Source organism: Musca autumnalis, unplaced genomic scaffold (assembly GCF_047663935.1).
Source record: "Musca autumnalis isolate F117 unplaced genomic scaffold, ASM4766393v1 scaffold_3, whole genome shotgun sequence".
Classification (NCBI taxonomy): Eukaryota; Metazoa; Arthropoda; class Insecta; order Diptera; family Muscidae; genus Musca; species Musca autumnalis.
In genome coordinates, this window is record NW_027411866.1 from 61,694,577 (window position 1) to 61,713,716 (window position 19,140).

At 37.0% G+C, this 19,140-nt stretch overlaps 1 protein-coding gene across 1 annotated transcript in view; it reads right to left on the reverse strand.

Moving 5' to 3' along the window:
• Atg5 (autophagy protein 5) overlaps positions 1 to 19,140 on the reverse strand; it is a 298,800-nt gene that overhangs the window by 148,064 nt on the left and 131,596 nt on the right. The window contains exon 3 of the mRNA XM_073979162.1: positions 14,347 to 14,449. Coding sequence (XP_073835263.1) covers positions 14,347 to 14,449 — 103 coding nt within the window. The remainder of the gene's footprint in view (positions 1 to 14,346; positions 14,450 to 19,140) is intronic.

Consider the following 19,140-nt stretch of genomic DNA (forward strand, 5'->3'; position numbering starts at 1 on the left):
AACCAAACTGGTGAGGAGGTACCCAAAAATAGACTTTTGGGAAGCTACGAATTCAAAACTATCTTTGGCCGTTCCCAAAAGCAAACTATTATCTGAGGAGGAGGTTGGTGTGGTCCGAAGACCGATCCAACAAACGAAGTTCTCGACTTTTGACATCAGTAAATGCCGGAGAGGAGGTTGAACGCGACAAAGAGGGACTAAATACCCGACTTTTGATATGGAAAAAGCCGGAGAGGTATTTGAGTGCGACAAAGAAGGGCTAAATACTCGACTTTTGACCTTCGTAAAAGCGGGAGTTGATTTTGTCAGAGTTGAAGCTAATACTCGACTTTTGACATATGTAAAAGCCGGAGGGGAATTCACAGATGGCGAAGCATGAACTTTACTATCGCTCAAGGTATCAGTGCCTGTATGATTGCTTTGGCGTCTGTTAGGAGAGCGGGTCGACATAGTACACTTAGACTCTCGACTTTTGACATTTGTAAAAGCCGGAAAAGTGCAGGGCAATGTAGAAATGCCTGGAGGGTGTCGGGGCTGCGACAAAACACAACTGTGATCTCGACTTTTGACTTCAGTAAAAGACGGAGACAGTTTTGATGTGGTCGGAGCAATAACTCTTCTAACCTGTGGTCGGTGGAGAAGGCTATGGTGCCGTTGTTTGCACAAGTTGCAACTATATTTGCTGTTACATTTCTTAACAGCATGACCACGACATAAGCAATTTATGCAATAATTATGCTTTTTCACAATCGAGAATTTGTCCTCAAATGATAGTTTAATAAACTGCGGGCAGAGACGAAGAACGTGGCTCTGGCCAGAACAAATTGGGCAAGTACTTGTCAGCAAATTTGTAGATCGAGGATGTGATACATCGTTAGATTTATGTACCGACAACACTTTATTGGAGGAGCGAGATGAGACAACTTTCTTTGTGACCTGATTTCCATACAAGTTTTGGATACAAGTCAATGTTTGTATCTAAGCATCTAAGTCTTTCCAAGAAGGCAACGACGACTTGTTTTTGATGCTTTGCTCCCACAGAGTCAATGTCAATTTAGGCAAACGCTGCAAACAAATACAAACTATTATTGGATCCCAATGATCTGTGACGACGTCATAGACGGTCATTGCAGCTAGACAACTACTAATCCCACGCTGAATGGTTTTCAAACCAGAACAAGTTTCTTTATCCAAGGAAGGGAGATTGAGCAATTGCTGGATGTGACTATTCACCACGATACGTTTATTGTCATACGTATCCGACAATGCTTTCCACGCTAAGGGGAAACTAGAATTGGTGAGTGGAAATGACGAGACGATTTCGCGAGCCTCACCGGTGGTTTTCTGCAACAAATAGCAAAGGCGCTCAACGTCTGACAGACGCGAATTTTCAACGAAAAGGGTGGTGAATAAATCCCTAAACGTGGGCCATGACATAAATCCACCTGCAAAAACATCAATGTCGATAGGAGGCAAAGGCAGATAATGGGTATCGACAGTTGACTTGGAGTGGTTTGCAATAGGGGCAGCAGAACAATTTGTGGTGGTGGTGATTTGAGGAGGTGAAGGACAGACATGTGAAGCATCAACCTGCAAAGGGATAGACTCCCTCAATAGCAAACCCGATGAAGACTGTTCAGAATAAAAGGTGATGTCGTCAGTCTGGGTACTACACGTTGTGGTGGTGGAAGTTTCTGTTGGGACAATTACACCAAGAGGAGTAGACTGCACAGAAACAGGGGCCAAAGACTCGCTAGAAAGCAAACTGGGAGATGGTGTTTCCTTTGAAACGAACAACAATTCATTTGGTGGAGGTGGTGAGATTGCAGGAGCTACAGCAGGTGAAGAAGAGTTTAAGGCGCTCAAGATGCCGACTAATTGTGCTAATGCACCGAAGGTAAGCAATGTAGGATGTGGCGTACTTTTCCTCAACGACATCAATACCATCAGTCTGTGCAGTCTCGGATGTCGTGAGGCAGTTTTTGCACTCCTCGTAAGTGCAATGAACTTTGTTCCACAATTTTTGAAGCTCAGAATTGTGAATTTCTAGAGAATGTATGTTATATTTGGTTTCACTTTTCTGTTCAAAGGAAGCCGCACGTTTCAAAACGATGTCTGAAGCTCTAATAAACCGAATAAGCGGGGTGACAGACATTTTGTAAGTTAAATCTGCAATTGAATTTGCAACAAACAACAAAGAGAGGTGAAGAAATGAAATTCAAGTTGAAGAACAAATGGCTATAGCTCACAGGAAATTAGAAATTCCCACACAAAACCTCCAAAATTCTAAGAATACAACAGAATCTTAACAGGGTGTAATTATATTTGAAATTAAAGTAGGGCGAAAAAAGAGAAAATTTGAAGAAACTTCCTCAGGGCGAACAAAAACTACTTTAATTTGGCCAAAAAATGCAAAAAAATTTCAAATATACAAGAATGTATATGGTGCTACCAAGTGTATGGTGTACAGCAAGGTGAGTTATACCACTGGTAAGGTGTATTTGTCCAAAATTCGACGACAAATAAGCTATTTGTCTGAAAAAGTAATGTTTGCCCAATAAATCAGCGCAGATAAAATAATTTGTCAGAAATATATCTTATTTGGTTGACACGTTGGTGCAAGTATGCCAAAAGTAGGGTGTATTTATTCAAAAATACCGAAACCCCTACGAAGAGTCGAACAATTTTCCAAAATGTTTAACGAATATTGCCAAAAACAATATAAAAATGTCGAAAAACAATTATTTTTCACGTATGTTCTCTGCTAGTAATATGTGCAATAAATGCCGAGTGTATGGTGAATTTGTCCAAAAATTCCAAAACCCCAACGTAGCAGTAGCCAATTAATTATATATTTTTAAAAATTATCGAAAAATAATTTTCAAAATTAATTATTAAAAAAAACTTTTTGTGCTTTTGCCCCACTGTACTATTTGTACTTTCTTACCCCACTGTGCTGCACACACAAGCGACGCTAGCAGAGAAATGTCTATGTGTATGCAGCGAAGCTCCCACTGAACAACAGACGTTGCAAACGACCAAGCAAGTGAGTGATGAGGATCAGCAGAGTTTTGTTGGTAATTTTTGCAACGTTACTAATAGACGCGGCAAAAAGGCGGGAACGTTGTTGTTAGAATTCAATGTATTTTCTCAAAGTAGAATAATTAGTATGAGAATAGAACGAACGAATGTGTTTGGTTGGCAATGGACGATCAGTGCAGCGAGAATTTGGATGATGCGTTGTTATTGTAAATTTGCAGGCAAATTTTCAAAGGGTAAACGAGGAAATAACAACGCCAAATATTTTGTGGTTGGAGAAACAAACGACAATATGTGGAGAGTACCAATGTAGGTTATGTTGTTAGTGTAAATTTGCCAATGCAAATTCTCAACAAAAAGGACTTCGTTAGAAAAGAACTAGTGGAATAACAACAACAATAAATAAATTTCAAATGATCAGCACTCAGACAGCTAAGTGTAATGAGAGTTAAATCAGTGCGTGTAATAATTTAACAACACCAGAGCAAAAGTGATTGGAATTTTAGGATGTTGTTATTGCAAATATTACAAATACATATATTTGCAAGTTCTCAGTTAGAATGAGAAGAGCCACAATTCGAATATTACGAAGTAACAACACCGAATGCTTTGTATGATCAACGCGACGTAGGGTGATCAGTACAACGAAATAAAACTAGCAAGTTTAGCAAGAACTAAGACGCTTTATGTGGAGGGATGAAGCAATTAACACACGTAGTGATGACAATAGTCGACCAAAGTGCAAATTGCAAGGCTAGAAACGACGATTGGAAGTTATGAGTGTTAGTTGTTTTGGTGAGAACTAATAAGTTAGAGCAAATTATGATTTGTATGATCAACGCGACGTCGGATGATCAGTACAACAGCGATTTAAACCAAATTTGTGTGTGGACTGTATAAGTAATAATTGTGAAACGAATTTAATTCACTCGCGTAGGGAAATTGAAATTCGACCAATGATTTATTTATTTACTGCTCAAACGAAAAATATTAACACTCGCGGTAGCTCACTTTTGATAGAAATCTGAGTTTACGTACCTGGTGTTAGTATGGTAATTTGTTGTTGTTTAGAGGAGATGCAATTTTCTTCAATATTTGTCCGTGCTAAGACAACAACAAATGCTTCAAATCTCGTATCACAATACAAGAGAGAGGGAATAGGCAACTGGAGCAGCGACAACAAAAAGGCGGGTTTCTATCCGGCTCGATGCGACCAAATGTTTAGGTGAGGGAGGGGAAATCCATAGGTATTTACAACGATAGCTCAGGATACCGTTTGTTGAGCAGTGGAGGGAGAAAAGAATAAAAGAAATAAAAACAACCAGTATTTATTCTTAATATAAATATAATTGAAGTTTATTTGTGATACTTTTCAAACAACAAAGTAGATTACCTTTTGTAATCGGTGATAGTGGCGACAGAGGCCTTTAAGTAATAACGCGTAGGCGTTATTCTTCGACAAATGACTAATGACAAGTGAACGCAGAGGTTCTGAGTGATCGCAGAGGATCTCATGTCATATACTAATACGATTACAATTATTCCAGTGAGAGCAAAGTGTAACAAGGCGAGCAAACCGACAACAACCGATGCCCAGCGGCGATCCGCACACTACGGTATCCGCAGAGGGAATTGTAGAGGAGATGCCAGTGCGCCAATCAGCATCCGTGATTGATCGAGCAGGGGAAGTTGTGGGACAAAGTATCTAACTTATACACCTATTATTGTCCCCTATAGGAGTGCCTTTGCTCTACGGTTGGTAGAATATACTCACCAAAAATGTGTTCATGGTGATATTCAGTTAATGATGCGAACTTTGAAATTGGAATATTGGATTCCTCGTATGAAAAAATTGGTTCGGTTGGTCGTTCGGCGTTTCAAAGTGTGCCTTTTGTTGAAGAAACGTGCTTGCAGTCAATTTATGGCTGCCCTTCCCCCAGAGAGAACAAATCTTAATCGGGCTTTTACAAATACTGGCGTGGTCCATTTGATGTAAAATCCTATCTAGGTCGGTCTTGTAAAATAACCAAGGGCTATGTATGTGTCTTTGTGTGTTTCTCTACAAAGGTAATTCATTTGGAAGCAGTGTCCGATTTGTCGACTGCTAATTTTATGGCTGCGTTACATAGATTTATTGCTCGACGTGGTTGTCCCCATTCCATTTTTTCGGATAATGGAACAAATTTTGCTGGAGCTTCGCGAGAACTTCAAAGGAATTTTAAAGATTTCCTCCGAAAAAGCGCTGACTCCGTCTCCTCGTCTTTATCAGACCAGGGCCTATCGTGGCATTTTATACCTGCTGGTGCCCTCACATGGGAGGGTTATGGGAAGCTGGAGTCAAGAGCTTCAAGTTACATTTTCGAAAGCAATCTCGAAATTTAAAATTCATACTTGAGGAATTAGCTACGGTGTTGGCTAGGATCGAAGCGTGCCTTAATTCTCGTCCTTTATGTCCAATGTCGGACAGTCCAGACGAAATAGTGGCACTAACGCCAGGTCATTTCTTGATTGGTGCCCCCTGTTAGCCCCGCCTGAACCTCTCATAACAGAGCAACCATTAAATCTAGTTAATCGGTTTAGGAAAGTTCAGGCCCTTGCCCACCAGTTTAGTTTGAGGTGGAAAGATGAATATCTCAAGCATTTGCATATGATATATAAGTGGAAATTTCCACAACGAGAAATAGCGATAGACGATTTAGTTGTAGTTCGTCATGATCAGCTTCTGCCCACGTCGTGGAAATAAGGACGTATCGAAAATGTTTTTCCGGGCACCGACGGGCACGTTCGAGTCGCGGACGTTCGAACTGAAAACGGCGTTGTAAGACGGCCCATTACAAAGTTGGTCGTTCTGACCGACCACACCCCCGCAATCGAATAATATGGTTCTGTTCTCGTTATATAGTATGTCGATGAAAATCTATTCGGATGACGAACTTTTGAACGTTGATGACAGTATTGTTATAGAACCTCGCCCCACCGATCCCCAAACTGGAATGTCGTCGGCTGCAGTGGAAGAAGCCCTTGTTGAGCCAATCGCGGCTGTAAAAATATCCGAGCTCGGGTCCGAATCCAATAATGAGGATTCATCTGCGGCCCCGCCTCTACCAGCGACACCATGCAAACCGAGTCCGAAACCATCTCTGTGGGTTCATCTGCGGCTCCACCCACAAATAATCGTCAGCGTCGTCCGCAAACCGATTATATATATCGGCCACGTAACAGTCCGTATAGTCGTCCGTCAGATAACGCTCCCTCATCGCAGATAGGATTGGTCGGCTTGTTGTCCCTCCAGACAGGTATCTGCCTATCCCCGACTTTGATAGTCAAGATTGTGTCGTCCGATCGACCCACTATTGTGAGGGCGGTTTTGGACCAATGCAGTAGGCAGAGTCATATATGTTCCTCTCTGGTGCATAGTCTTCGACTCTCTACTTCTATGATCGAAGGTAGCCAAATATGTCGCCTGACCGTTAGTTCGATCTATGACCGGAGTCAGTCCATTTCAATTGTGGCTATGGTGACCAATTTGGACCATGCGATTACGCCTACAGCGGCAATCCCAGAGCGCATTCATGACTCATTTTTAGGTATTCCATTGGCAGATCCCGATTTTAATAGGCCTGTGTACCTATTTGTATCTTTTTAACAACTTTACTCATTGTTTATTTTACAACAATTTCATTTGTTTGTTTTGTAGTTGTTACAATAACAAAGGAAATTTTAACAACTTTTTAATCAATAAAAGTTACAGAATAGGCCTACTTGTCGGGTGGCCTTGGTACTCGGGCCGGAAGTTTATGCCAGGGTCATAACTCATCGGGTGCAAGCGACGCCAGGGTTGCCGATAGCCCACTATACCATTTTTGGTTGGGTGTTGTCGGGCATATGTAACATATAGTGTTACCAACATGTTTTTTGAAAAAAATAGAATGAATGGAAAAAAAATAAAACAAAAAAATTAATTCAATTTAAAACATTTATACTCGTGTATTGTATTTAGTTACAACATCGCAATGTGTTGTAAGGTGGCCGGCATGAATAATTTGGATTTAAATTATTGTTTGTTTACAATGGGTTAACACATTTTAGTGCTTAAAGGGTTAACCTCGTTTAGATCTGTCAACGTCAATGTCAACAGATTTCAACGACTGGCGAATGGCGCCAAAGCCTCCCCCTTCCTTCATGTTATGATCGTTGACACTTGACTTACTTTCGTCTCTTCTATCGCTCGATACGAAGTCGCGCTCCCCCGCTATTGTGCAAACCAGGTAATCTGTCTTAACAACCCTTATTTATTATTATTATTATTAAACTCGGCCTTTGCCATTATTATTTAAAACTAAAACCCCACTATTGTGTTTTGATTTATTTATTGGTTTGGGCGTTGCATATTTCCCCGCATTGGCGCAAACACAGATAATGGTCCTTAAAAATTTTGCAGGGTTCGTCAACTTTAGAGGGGTTTGTTTTTATTTTCTTCCGTTTTTCTATAGTAGGCTTTTTTTCTAGGGGAGGGTTACTAACCCGACGCCCAAACCCACGTTTTTAACGTTCTTATGGGTGAACGCGCGGCACATGTTAGCTCACTACCTTTAACGGGTGCTAAAGGCAGTTCCCCAGGTGACACCACGGGGAGGTCAGTGTCCACGTGCGATGAAAGAGGGACCAAAATAAATCCTGGGCTTTGCCATGTTAAAGGCGGTCAGGACCGTTCCTTGGTATCTTCCATCCCCTACGTCATATAGACAGTAGGTTGGAATTTGAGTTGCACATTGATAAGCCCTTGTTGCGGGTTAGATTCCAGCTTCGTCGATTATACTGTTTACAGGCTTATTTACCTTTACATGTCCGGAGAAGAGTTTAACTTTTGTCTTGAGGAAATTTCGAGCTTTCTAAAATGTTTTGCCTTTATAGAATTTCAATGATATCGCCCGATATAACGTCAATAGATCAGTAGTACTCACTCTGATAAGGGTCCGATCCCCACGCTCATATATTTTTGGAGACCCAGACTTCTGACTTTCGCTAATAAACGATATAACTGCACTCTGGACACTGAATTTTATTAAACCCAAAACATAAATGTCAAGAAATTTCGATTATTTCCTACGTTCCTGACTCTTGCACCCATGCTCATGCCCCTCCCCTAAATCCGCCATTCCAGTTTTAAAATTTTACTCACTTTAAAACTTCCCAAAACAAAAAGACAAATAATTTGAATATTATAAATGATATTTTACAATATATTGAAGATATTTGAATGCGATTTGGCTCAGTTGCATATTTTTGACCACTAAATTTTAATGCGTTTAATGTATTTTAAAATTTTTTCATAATTCTTGTTGGATATCGTGTCAAAACTTTTTATTTTGTTATACTTGAAGCATTAGACTATAAATAATTGCAAAAATACCAAAATTGTCTTTCAAAAAAATATTTTACAGAAAATTTTTTAAAACGTGCAGTTTTGTTGCAAATGTATTGGCCACCACTGTATACTTTCTTTGGGCTTCAACCCATTTTTCTACATTGATGCCCACACAAACATTTTTTGCTTTTACCATATAGAAATTATATAACAATATCTTCCGATTTTGGTTATTTTGAAACGATTTGCTATATTTACATGCAGAAGTGGGTATTACCTTGTATTCTGGATGCCTTCCTATGTAACGCATCTCGAAGGTAATTTGGATTTTGTATTATCATCGGGTGTTTAAAACATTTTGAGTGGTGCAATTTATTTTCGAATTCGACACCTCGTTGAGGCATACACAAACCAATTTTTTGTATTGGAAATAAATATGTCGAGGTTTGGAGCCAATCGGAAGGCGATATCGATACCTGCCAAAACCTCGACTATCTGTATTTATCGGCGCCAAATGATATGTCAAAAGGACAACTCATTCTAATCAATCTATCTGTAAAGCTTGAAGCAGAAAGCAGCATCTTTGCCGCAAAATAAATAAAGCGGAGTTTCAGACCGCCTGTGTCTATAAAGTTAAATTAAGTGTTTCATTTTACCTACACCACCAGTTTCGTAATAGCAACACGTAAGTATCGCCTGAATACTTGTTGTGTTGTCTATACTCATTGAAGTGTTGTTGTTGTTCGTCTTTGGGCAACAATTAATATCGGTTCTAAAACTACTCTGTAGATTTAGAACCCCTACAAGTCCATACGCCTGTATCGGAACTTGTACATGGTCCTTCGAGCCTTTAAAAACGATCCGGCTGATTTGCCAAAAAAAGCATAAAATTTGTATTCGAATTGTTGGAGAAAAAATTGAAAATTTTTCGCCCATATTCAGTGCTTGAATGTGGCGCCTTTGCATTTTTTGTTGTACACACTAACACAGTAGTCAACAAATAAACACAGCAAATTGAAATAAAAAGAAAGAATAACAGATTTGTTTGTATATTATGAAGATCTAACACATACAATAACATCGTTTTAATAAAAAACAATAATTTTCACTCATCACTTTATTCTCATCATCATTTTGTTACATTTGTTTTTATTTTGTTTTCGTTTGTCATTTACAACATATAAACGAATATTGCCATATGTTTATTGTTGTGCTTGATCGATCTGTCAGCAGTCAATTGTTGCCATATCGAGTATTTATCATTTAGTGTGGACAAAATCCTTGGGGAGAGTTAGTGTAACGTAACGTAAGGTTGTAGACCGTAACGTATAAAACGTAGCATAAATTATTGAATTCGAAACAATAATTAAAACGATAATAGTTTCAATAAAAATAAAATAATAATTTAATAAAATATAATAAATAAATAAATAGATAACATAAAATTTACAAATAATTAAAAATATAATATAATTTTTTCATAAAAATTTATAATTTTAAATTTTTATTGAGAATACGGAAATTATACTACAAACACAAACCAATTTACGAAATAATTACACTTTATTTTAAAATAAATAAAGCGATAGTTATGGTTTGATAGTATAATATAAATAATAAAAAATTATAAAACCGACAGCCTTATGCAAACGTGCAGAAAACTAGGAAATACTCCAGAAATCTTTCGGATTCTTTAATAGAAACTAAAATAGAATCGATTGATGAAGATTTCCACAATGTACGCAGTTCATTTGAATGTGTCTTTTTTACTGCAACAGAAGATGAGAAAGAGAAAAAATATTAATTGAAAGCCTAACAAATGTTTGAGTCCGTCAGAGACATTTATCAAACGACAAAGGCCAATTTATTAGAAATGTTAAAGAATAGAAAAGATAAAAATCAAAGTAATACCGCTAGAGGCGATGTTACAAATCCGTCACCATTTCACAGCTCAGCTGCTTTTGATATGTCGGAAATTTGCATAAAAGTGCCACCTTGTGACACTCAAGACTTCTACGGAAGTTATGAAGAATGGTCAACACTTAGAGATATGTTTACGGCCATATATGGTAATCATCCCAGACTCACTTCTGCCCAAAAACTATATTATTTGAAAAGTAAAACCAAGGGCGAAGCTGGAAGAATTGTGGATCGTTACCCTTTATGTGATCAACATTTTTCGTTAGCGTGGGAAGCATTATCATTGCGATACGAAAATCTAAAAGTATTAGTGGATAATCAATTGAAAATTTTATTCAATCTTTCGCCAGCAAAGGTTGAATCTAGTGAAGATATCAAGAGAATACAATCCACAGTTAGCGACTGTCTAGCTATTTTGAAAGTACACAATGTAAAAGTGGATCAGTGGGATCCGATATTAATTTATTTGTGTGCAACCAAACTTCCAATTGAGACTTTGACCCTTTGGGAACAATCGCTCGAATCACATTCAGAGCTACCCAAATGGTCTCAAATGGAAGATTCCCTAAGAAACAGACATCGAGTTCTTGAGCGAATCGATAGTCTTAGAAGACAAGTACCTCCGACCAATGTTGAATACGCATTTACAGCGCATCAAAATGCGCATACGACACTATCTAATGGATGTGTCATGTGTGGTAAAAACCACATACTAAAGAACTGTGTGAGATTCAATAATATGTCAGTGAATGAAAGAATTGAATTTTCGCAGGAGAATTGTTCGTGTAATAATTGTCTTAAAAGTGGACATGTAACACAAGAATGTTCTAGTATGCATAGATGCTTATATTGCAAGAAGAAGCACCATACGAAGTTGCATATTGGGAATGTGCCACAATTTCCAACGAGTACGAATTCACCAACACGTGCTTCTCAAAGTCCTCGTTCGGAGGCAAATAGACAAACTATATCACATGTCACGACAGATGACATGCCATGTACTTCCAGTGGTGCAGTCCAAATTCATAATACAGAAACGCATTTATCAATGAGTGATGATGACGTTATGTTGCCAACAGCGTTGGTTAAAATTAAAACTGCTGGGAAAAGCTTAACTGTAAGGGCTTTGTTAGATACCGGATCTAAACGATCTTTTGTAACAAGAAAAATCAAAGACAAACTTGGTATTAAAACTATTCAATCAAATGTTAATATAAGTGGACTTAGTGGGTCTGTGGTAGCTTGTAGTAATGAAATGTGTAGCATTACATTGTGTGGAGAAAAAAGTAACTCCGATATAAAAGCAAATGTCGTAGTCATTCCAAACTTGACTAGTTTAGTTCCAAATAAATCATATTATATTTCAAATTTGAGAGAAGTTCATAACTTGAAACTTGCCGATCCAGGATTCCTAAAGTCAGATCAAGTGGACATATTAATCGGCAGTGATTTGATAACATCCATTATATTAAATGGAACTAAAAGAAATGTAGTTGCGAGCATTCCAAAATTCCATCTTTGGATGGTATATCTATGGACCCATAAATAAAAACAGAAATATGGAAAGTATGGCAAATAAAACAAAAAGAGACATAAAACAATAAAAGAGTATTGTTCGACTTGAACAGAAGAAATGTTCTACTAATTCGAGATGTGGAATTATGTTAATGAATTGATTTATATAAAAAGTACAATTTCATTACACTGTATTGATGTCATAACAACATGATAAAAGTGATGTTGAAAATGATGTAGTGTATTGAAGACCAAATATTGTATGTTCATTAGCGATTGTATCAGTATGTGTACAAATGATGAAGAATAAAGAAAAAGTTGTAGTTTGTATATGAAAGATTTTATGAAGAATATAAAATATATTTTATTTTGTCCCTTGTGGCACCAATGATTCTAGTGTCGTTGACATATTAACTGGTGGTTAGGTATTGGCAAATCTCCCGTGTAATGAGAAAAGATTTGAAGAGTGAATGTCACTTGAGGTGATAATTGAAATTGTTGTTGTTGTTCGTCTTTGGACAACAATTAATTTCGGTTCTAAAACTACTCTGTAGATTTAGAACCCCTACAAGTACATACGCCTGTATCGGAACTTGTACAAAAAAAGTAAGCATTTTAAAAACAAAGCCACATCTCGTCAAACAAAAATAACACTATACAAAACGCTGATACTATCCGTGCTAATGTATGGCTCCGAAGCATGGGTACTTGCGCAAGCAGATAAGGCAGTGCTTGGTGTGTTTGAGAGGAAAATTCTTCGAAAGGTCTACGGGCCGATTTGCGTTGACGGTGAATATCGACGTCGTATCAACCACGAGCTATATAAGCTATACAAAGACATGAATATAGTTAAACGTATCGAGATGCAACGATTGCGTTGGCTAGGCCATATCATGAGAATGAGCGATGATGAACCCGCTAAAAAGGCGTATGAATACATGCCACATGGCGGTGTACGCAGAATCGGCAGGCCTAAGCTTCGATGGAGCATACAAGTGGATGACGAAATGAAAAGGCGCGGTATTCCAAAAAGTCAAGGGAAAAACAGAGAGGAATGGAGATCTTTTCTTAGTTCGGTCTATGGAACAAATGTTCTGTAATGGGCCAACTAAGTAAGTAAGTAAATAAATAAAAATATAAACATTTACCGCAGCTCAATTATCTTGGTTTTTAAAACAACTCTCGATAAAAAGAGATTAATTTGTCGTATTATAATTAATAAATATCCCAGCAAAATGTTCGATGCCATGCAATCATGGGTGCAAGTGATCTTGCATGTCATCTTTTTAGCATCTTCATCGATGAATTTTATATGAGCGTGGAGACCAAAAGATGCTATTCATTTTTGGATCCAAATTATGTTATTTACACCAATGCTTTGACATGTAATTTTCACCAATGCTTTGGCATGCTATTTCCACCAATGCTTTGGCATGTAATTTTCACCAACACTATGTAATGACATTATCATTACGACGAGAGTTTTAGCAACGTTGGTTGTGATTTCGTTGTGATTGTTAAGATTTAATCTTATATATTTAGAAAAATGTGTATAAATAAAAATGCTGATGAAAATATCGGATCTTTCACGACTTCTCTTGCATGGGTTCAAATACTGATGAAAATATCGGATCTTTCACGACTTCCTTTTCATTGGTTCAAATGCTAATGAAAAGATCGGATCTTTCACGACTTCGTTTGAACCAATGCAAAAGATGCCATGAAATCACGTCATCACATGGAACCCCTTCATGCGATGACGTGATTTCATGGCATCTTTTGCATTGGTTTAAACGAAGTCGTGAAAGATCCGATCTTTTCATCAGCATTTGAACTCATTCCATCGATCCAATAGGGATAAATATTGTGCTTTTATTTATACACATTTTTCTTAATATATAAGATTAATTATTTACAATAGGCTTGATGTTGTCGGAAACTCGAAATAACAACCAATGTTGTTAAAACTCTCGTCGAAATGTTAATGTCATTGCAAAGGGTTGGTGGAAATGACATGCCAAAGCATTGGTGAAAATGACATGTCAAAGCATTGGTGTAAATGGCATGCTTTGAATCCAAAAACGAATAGCATCTTTTGGCGTCCACGCTCATATAAAATTCATCGATGATGATGCTAAAACGATGACATGCCATATCACTTGCACCCATGATTGAATGGCATCTTTGGAATCGAACATTTTGCTGAGATGTTATAAGAACTTTTCAGTATTATATATTATCAAAATGTAAATTTGAAGATTCACATTGGTAGTTTTGTTGCCAGATTTATTGCTTGTTATATGTAAAGTAATGTAGATTAATCTCAGCTTTGTTTTTAGTTTTCAACATATTTTAAAAATGTTAAGTAGTTAAAATTGATTTATTTTGCGGTAAAAACAGAGAAGACTATAGTTTCGGTCAACGCCACTTGAACTCATCAGTTCTCTTCGATCTTTATATTGAATAATTTTTGTTTTATTTGTACAAAAAAAATTAATGCTTACTTCGTCTCAAACTTGACCAATAAATCCTCAGGAAATTTAGAGAAGTGAATTGTTAAACACCACGGATGATTACCGTCTTCCTGAAACAAATCGTATAGAATGCCTGAAAATAAAAAATAATGTAATGAGTTGTCAATACAATACAATATAGTATTCAATACAATTGAAGAATTTAATTGTGTATTTTTTTCGTTTATTTGATTTACCTTAAGATACGCGACTTATCGATCGATAACGTGATAGTTCTGGAGCGTAGACAAGACTAAGTATCTGCTGTGTCTTTTTATGTATTATGTGTAATAATTATTACAAAATGTTACCAAATGTTGTCTGTTTACACCTGAGACGGGCTTCCTTGCAAAGAAGTATAGAGAGGGCGCCCACTGAGTTGTTTTTGCATTTGGTCCTCTCTCTTACTTAGAGTGTACTTGAATCAGCGATGTTCGCCCTCATACTTAAAAGTGTAAACATTCTCTCTTTATTTTTGGGATGCCATTGTTTAGCAATAAAAAGAGTATATTACCACTACTAATACACCAACTTTTCTAAGCGCCAATGACGTGAATAAAAACAAACGATAAACATCATGTGGTTGTTTCCAGTAGGAAATTGAATCTGCGATGACCATTTCATTAAAGAAAAATTTCAAAATTGTCGGTGTCACCAAATTTGTCACTCTTCCATGTGCGATGTGTGACATTCTGAACGAAAATGTCTTGTAATGTGCCTTGGTACAAGTTAATGTTCATTTTATCGTCCATGAAGACAACTTCGCTTACCTTGTCGCTCAACTTATCGCGCACGAGTTTTGCGACATTTGTGTGAAAATGTCGTCGATGATCGCAAAGGGCTGTCGTCGAGCCGTCTTCAATGGATTGGAAACAACCTTGAAGACATATAGCAGACAACTTCCAACTGGGTGGGAACACATTGTTACACATCAACATCCCATACGCAAATATGTATACAAATTCTTGTGAACATACATACGACCATACACGCCTTTAAGAACATCAAATGTGATCGATTGCCTACGTGGGAAATGTAAAGTAACGGGATAACGATTTGGAATGTCAAAGGAAAGAGAGGATTAGCGTACTTGCAAAATTTAACGACAATTAAAAACGAACGGAGAGAACGAAATGTGATGTGAAGTGCAACAACTCAAATCAAACGAAACGACTCAAACGGAAAATGTAAAACTAGCACAGATGTAAAGAAAAACTCAAACGTAATGAAACGAAACGAAACGAAACTATAATTAAAAAACTCAAACGGATCGTGAGTGGTGAACGTAACGAAAACAAAACAATAATTATTGAACGTAGTAGGAATAATAAAAACGATTAACGACTGCGAACGAAAAAGGACAAAGGATTAATAAACGGAGCGACAATAGAAAAGTGATCATAACAAAACGAACGTAAACATTAATATAATAAACGAAAAATAACAGTGTCACCACTATAGCATTTTTGCAGCTAAATGTAGCATTATTTTTTGAATTTAGAATTTAGAATGAATTTCCACTTAGCAATTAGAATTTTTCTTTGCATTTTTTTTACAAAAAATACAATTTTTGGTTGACTTTACATTTAAAAATATAACACTGTGCAACATTTTTAAGGTGATCTTGTGCAAACAATTCGAACTGAGGATTTTTTGAAAGTACAGACCCAAACGACAAGAAACCCTAGTTGGGTTTTGTTGTGTCAGATCCAGCACGGATTTTATGGCCCCATCTAAACATGGCTAAATATTGAGTTTTTAAAGAAATTCGAGGCTATATCTCTGAAACCAATGCGAATCTTCTTCTGACCACTAAAGCAAATTTGTAGATAAGGACAAGAATAAAATATTTGGAGACATAATAAACTCGAAAAACTACATTTATTGCCTCAAATTTCAAAATATATGCAAAAATTCCACAATTTTTATACATTTCGCACCGTATCTCCAAAACCCTTAATTTTTCTTAATATTTTCTTTTGGAAAAATATTCCCTGGAATGTAATACACAACTCTTCAGAACATGTCATTGTTGTAAAATGCCTCTATCCCGTTGTTTTCAGTACATTTTTCAAGGACGATTTAATAAAAATGTCAATAATGTAGTGAAATCCGAAATTCGAGAATAAACTGTTGGTGTGAACTGTGTTTGAAATACGTGTTGTAAAAGATATGATGCAAAATACCGCTGAAACAACATGAAGTAAGCATTTTAGAGTTTCAGAATGTTCTAAAGAATTGTTGAGAACTTTATTTGGAAGATTTTTGCAAAAGGTTACTTGGTTCAACTCCCAATAGTTTAGCCGATACTGACCAGAATTTAAGCAATTATGTAAAATTTTCTAGATTTTATAGATTTTGATGCCCTAAATGGAGTTTTTCTTATGTGGTATTTTCAAAAGATAAGTTCTACTAGTTTAGGGCTACAATATTGTTGAAGACAGCAAGGCCAGATTCCTATTCGTTTTTGAGATAAAGGCCTGATAAATACAAAAAAGTGTAGATTTACCCCGGTGTAGATGAGGCCATAAAATCCGAACTGGATCTGGCAGGACAAAACCCTACTAGGGTTTTTGTAGTCTAAATATGTACTTTCAAAAAATGCATACTAGAAGTTGTTTGCATTTTCAGTGTTGCATAGTGTAATCATGGCAACCATTTGCATAGTGATTAAAAGACAAGTTTGTCCGGGTTGAACTTTTTATACCCTCCACCACGAACTGTTTTGAAGTAAATAGGAAAAATTTGTTTCCTATCGTTTATGAAAGGTTTATTCCTTGGAGGAACTGAATATCTTAGCTGATGCTAATCACTTTATGTTAATAACTTTCTGCGGGGAGGTTTTCCATCCATTGAGATTCCAAAATACCAAGTTACGTCCACATCAGAAGAAAAATGTAGCAAAACTCTTTAAAACAGCTCACATGGCGCGGCATCATTGTCCTTCTGTTGAATAATGTGCCTAAAACTTTCAAAACACCCAAAATCGGGGGTAGCGTTCAATGGGGGTTATATGAAGAAGTGGACCTATTCTGACAATTTTCAAAGACTAAATATTAAATTTCAGTCATTTCGGATGGTTGACGCTGAAACCTTCAAAATACCGAAAATGAAAGGGAACGTTCTATGGGCGCTATATGAAGATGTTATTTTATTAAAAAATAACCTAACATTTAGCATTATTTTTTGGCATTTTACATTAAAAGTTCACGTATTAAAACGGTTACTCCGCGAACGAAATTTAAACGCGGCGGCAAAAAAGAAGCTCTTGGTAGTGATGAGGTGAGTGTGAAGATATTGATTGTGTAGACGAAGAAGTGTCAATTCAATCTCAAATCAATACTTTAAAAGAAATGTTGGAAAATGTGAAAACAGTCGTACAGAAACAACATCAAATAACACCACCACCGTAAGTTTAGCAGAAAACGATAGCAACGATAGCCAGTCACTACACAGAAAACCAATTACGACCGGAGAACGATCCAACAAAAGATTCAACACTCAGTGTAGAACATTTCATCGATATGGTAGATAATGCAACGAATGCGAAGAAACCCTTCTGTTATTAGTCGTATACGGGAAGTTAAAAGGTCCAGGAAAATTGTAGATTGATTCAACACCAAACTTTTTCGAAACGAACCCGGATGGAGCAAACATTTATTTCAAGATGACAAGAACGGTACAAAATCAAGACGAGTCCATCAGCGATTATTGTTTTAGAATGCGAACACTAGGAAGACGATATGTGTTAAGCGAAACAGCAGTAGTTAAATACACTCATGACGGTTTGAAGCGTCGAGATCTACAATAAGCAATTACACCAATACGGTTTAGAACAATGCGAAACAAAACACCTCCAATGGTGAAACGCGATTCATACCAAAAGGATGATGCCGATAAACCTAAGAAAGCGGACCCAAAGATAGTGTGTTACAACTGCTCCGAAACTAGACATATTTTCAGTAAATGCCCAAAACCGCATCGTAAAGAACGATGCCGAGATTGTCACAAAGTTCATGCTAAAGGCACACCAACCAACGATAAATGGTTTAAAATATCATATGATTGATACCGGCAGTGAATGCAGAAAATGTAATTTACGCAATAAGGGAGTGTGTGGAGGAACGTTTGTCATCGGAGAAGTTATGACAACAAAACTTGCTATCGATATTAAAATTACGGCAGACGTTTACGATGCGGATGATCATATTTTTACCCCAGACTTTATTCTTGGAAACAACATTTTTACGAACAACAAAATACTGCTTACAGTAAACGATCAAGATAAACGATTGGAATAAGCTAATGTATTAACGACACGTAAACGGAATGAAAACCAATTGCCTTATCTGAAATTAATTGCGAAACCCCGGATAATGTTACATAAATTGATAAACGAATATAGAGACGTTATTGGAAGAGACATCAGCGAAATCGGATTCCCAACAGAAGAAGAACAACTGCAACACATAAAACAATTTAAATACTTTAGGCCCTATATTTAAAATCATACTTTTAAAGGAAACTATAGAATTTCTGGGCCATAAACTACACCCCGTAGGTATTGCAGGAATACTAATGCAGAAGCCGACGTTTGGAAACCTGTAGCTCGTATAGCTGATCTACAACCAATGAAGTGAAAAACTATCATAGTTACACAGAGGGAAAAAAGTCGGTTCAAAATCAATACAGTACGGTGCCAATAAGAGCACATGAGTGCTCAATTTTATTTGACCACTGCTGTTGTAATTTTTTTAATCTGACCACGAATGGTGTTAATATCAC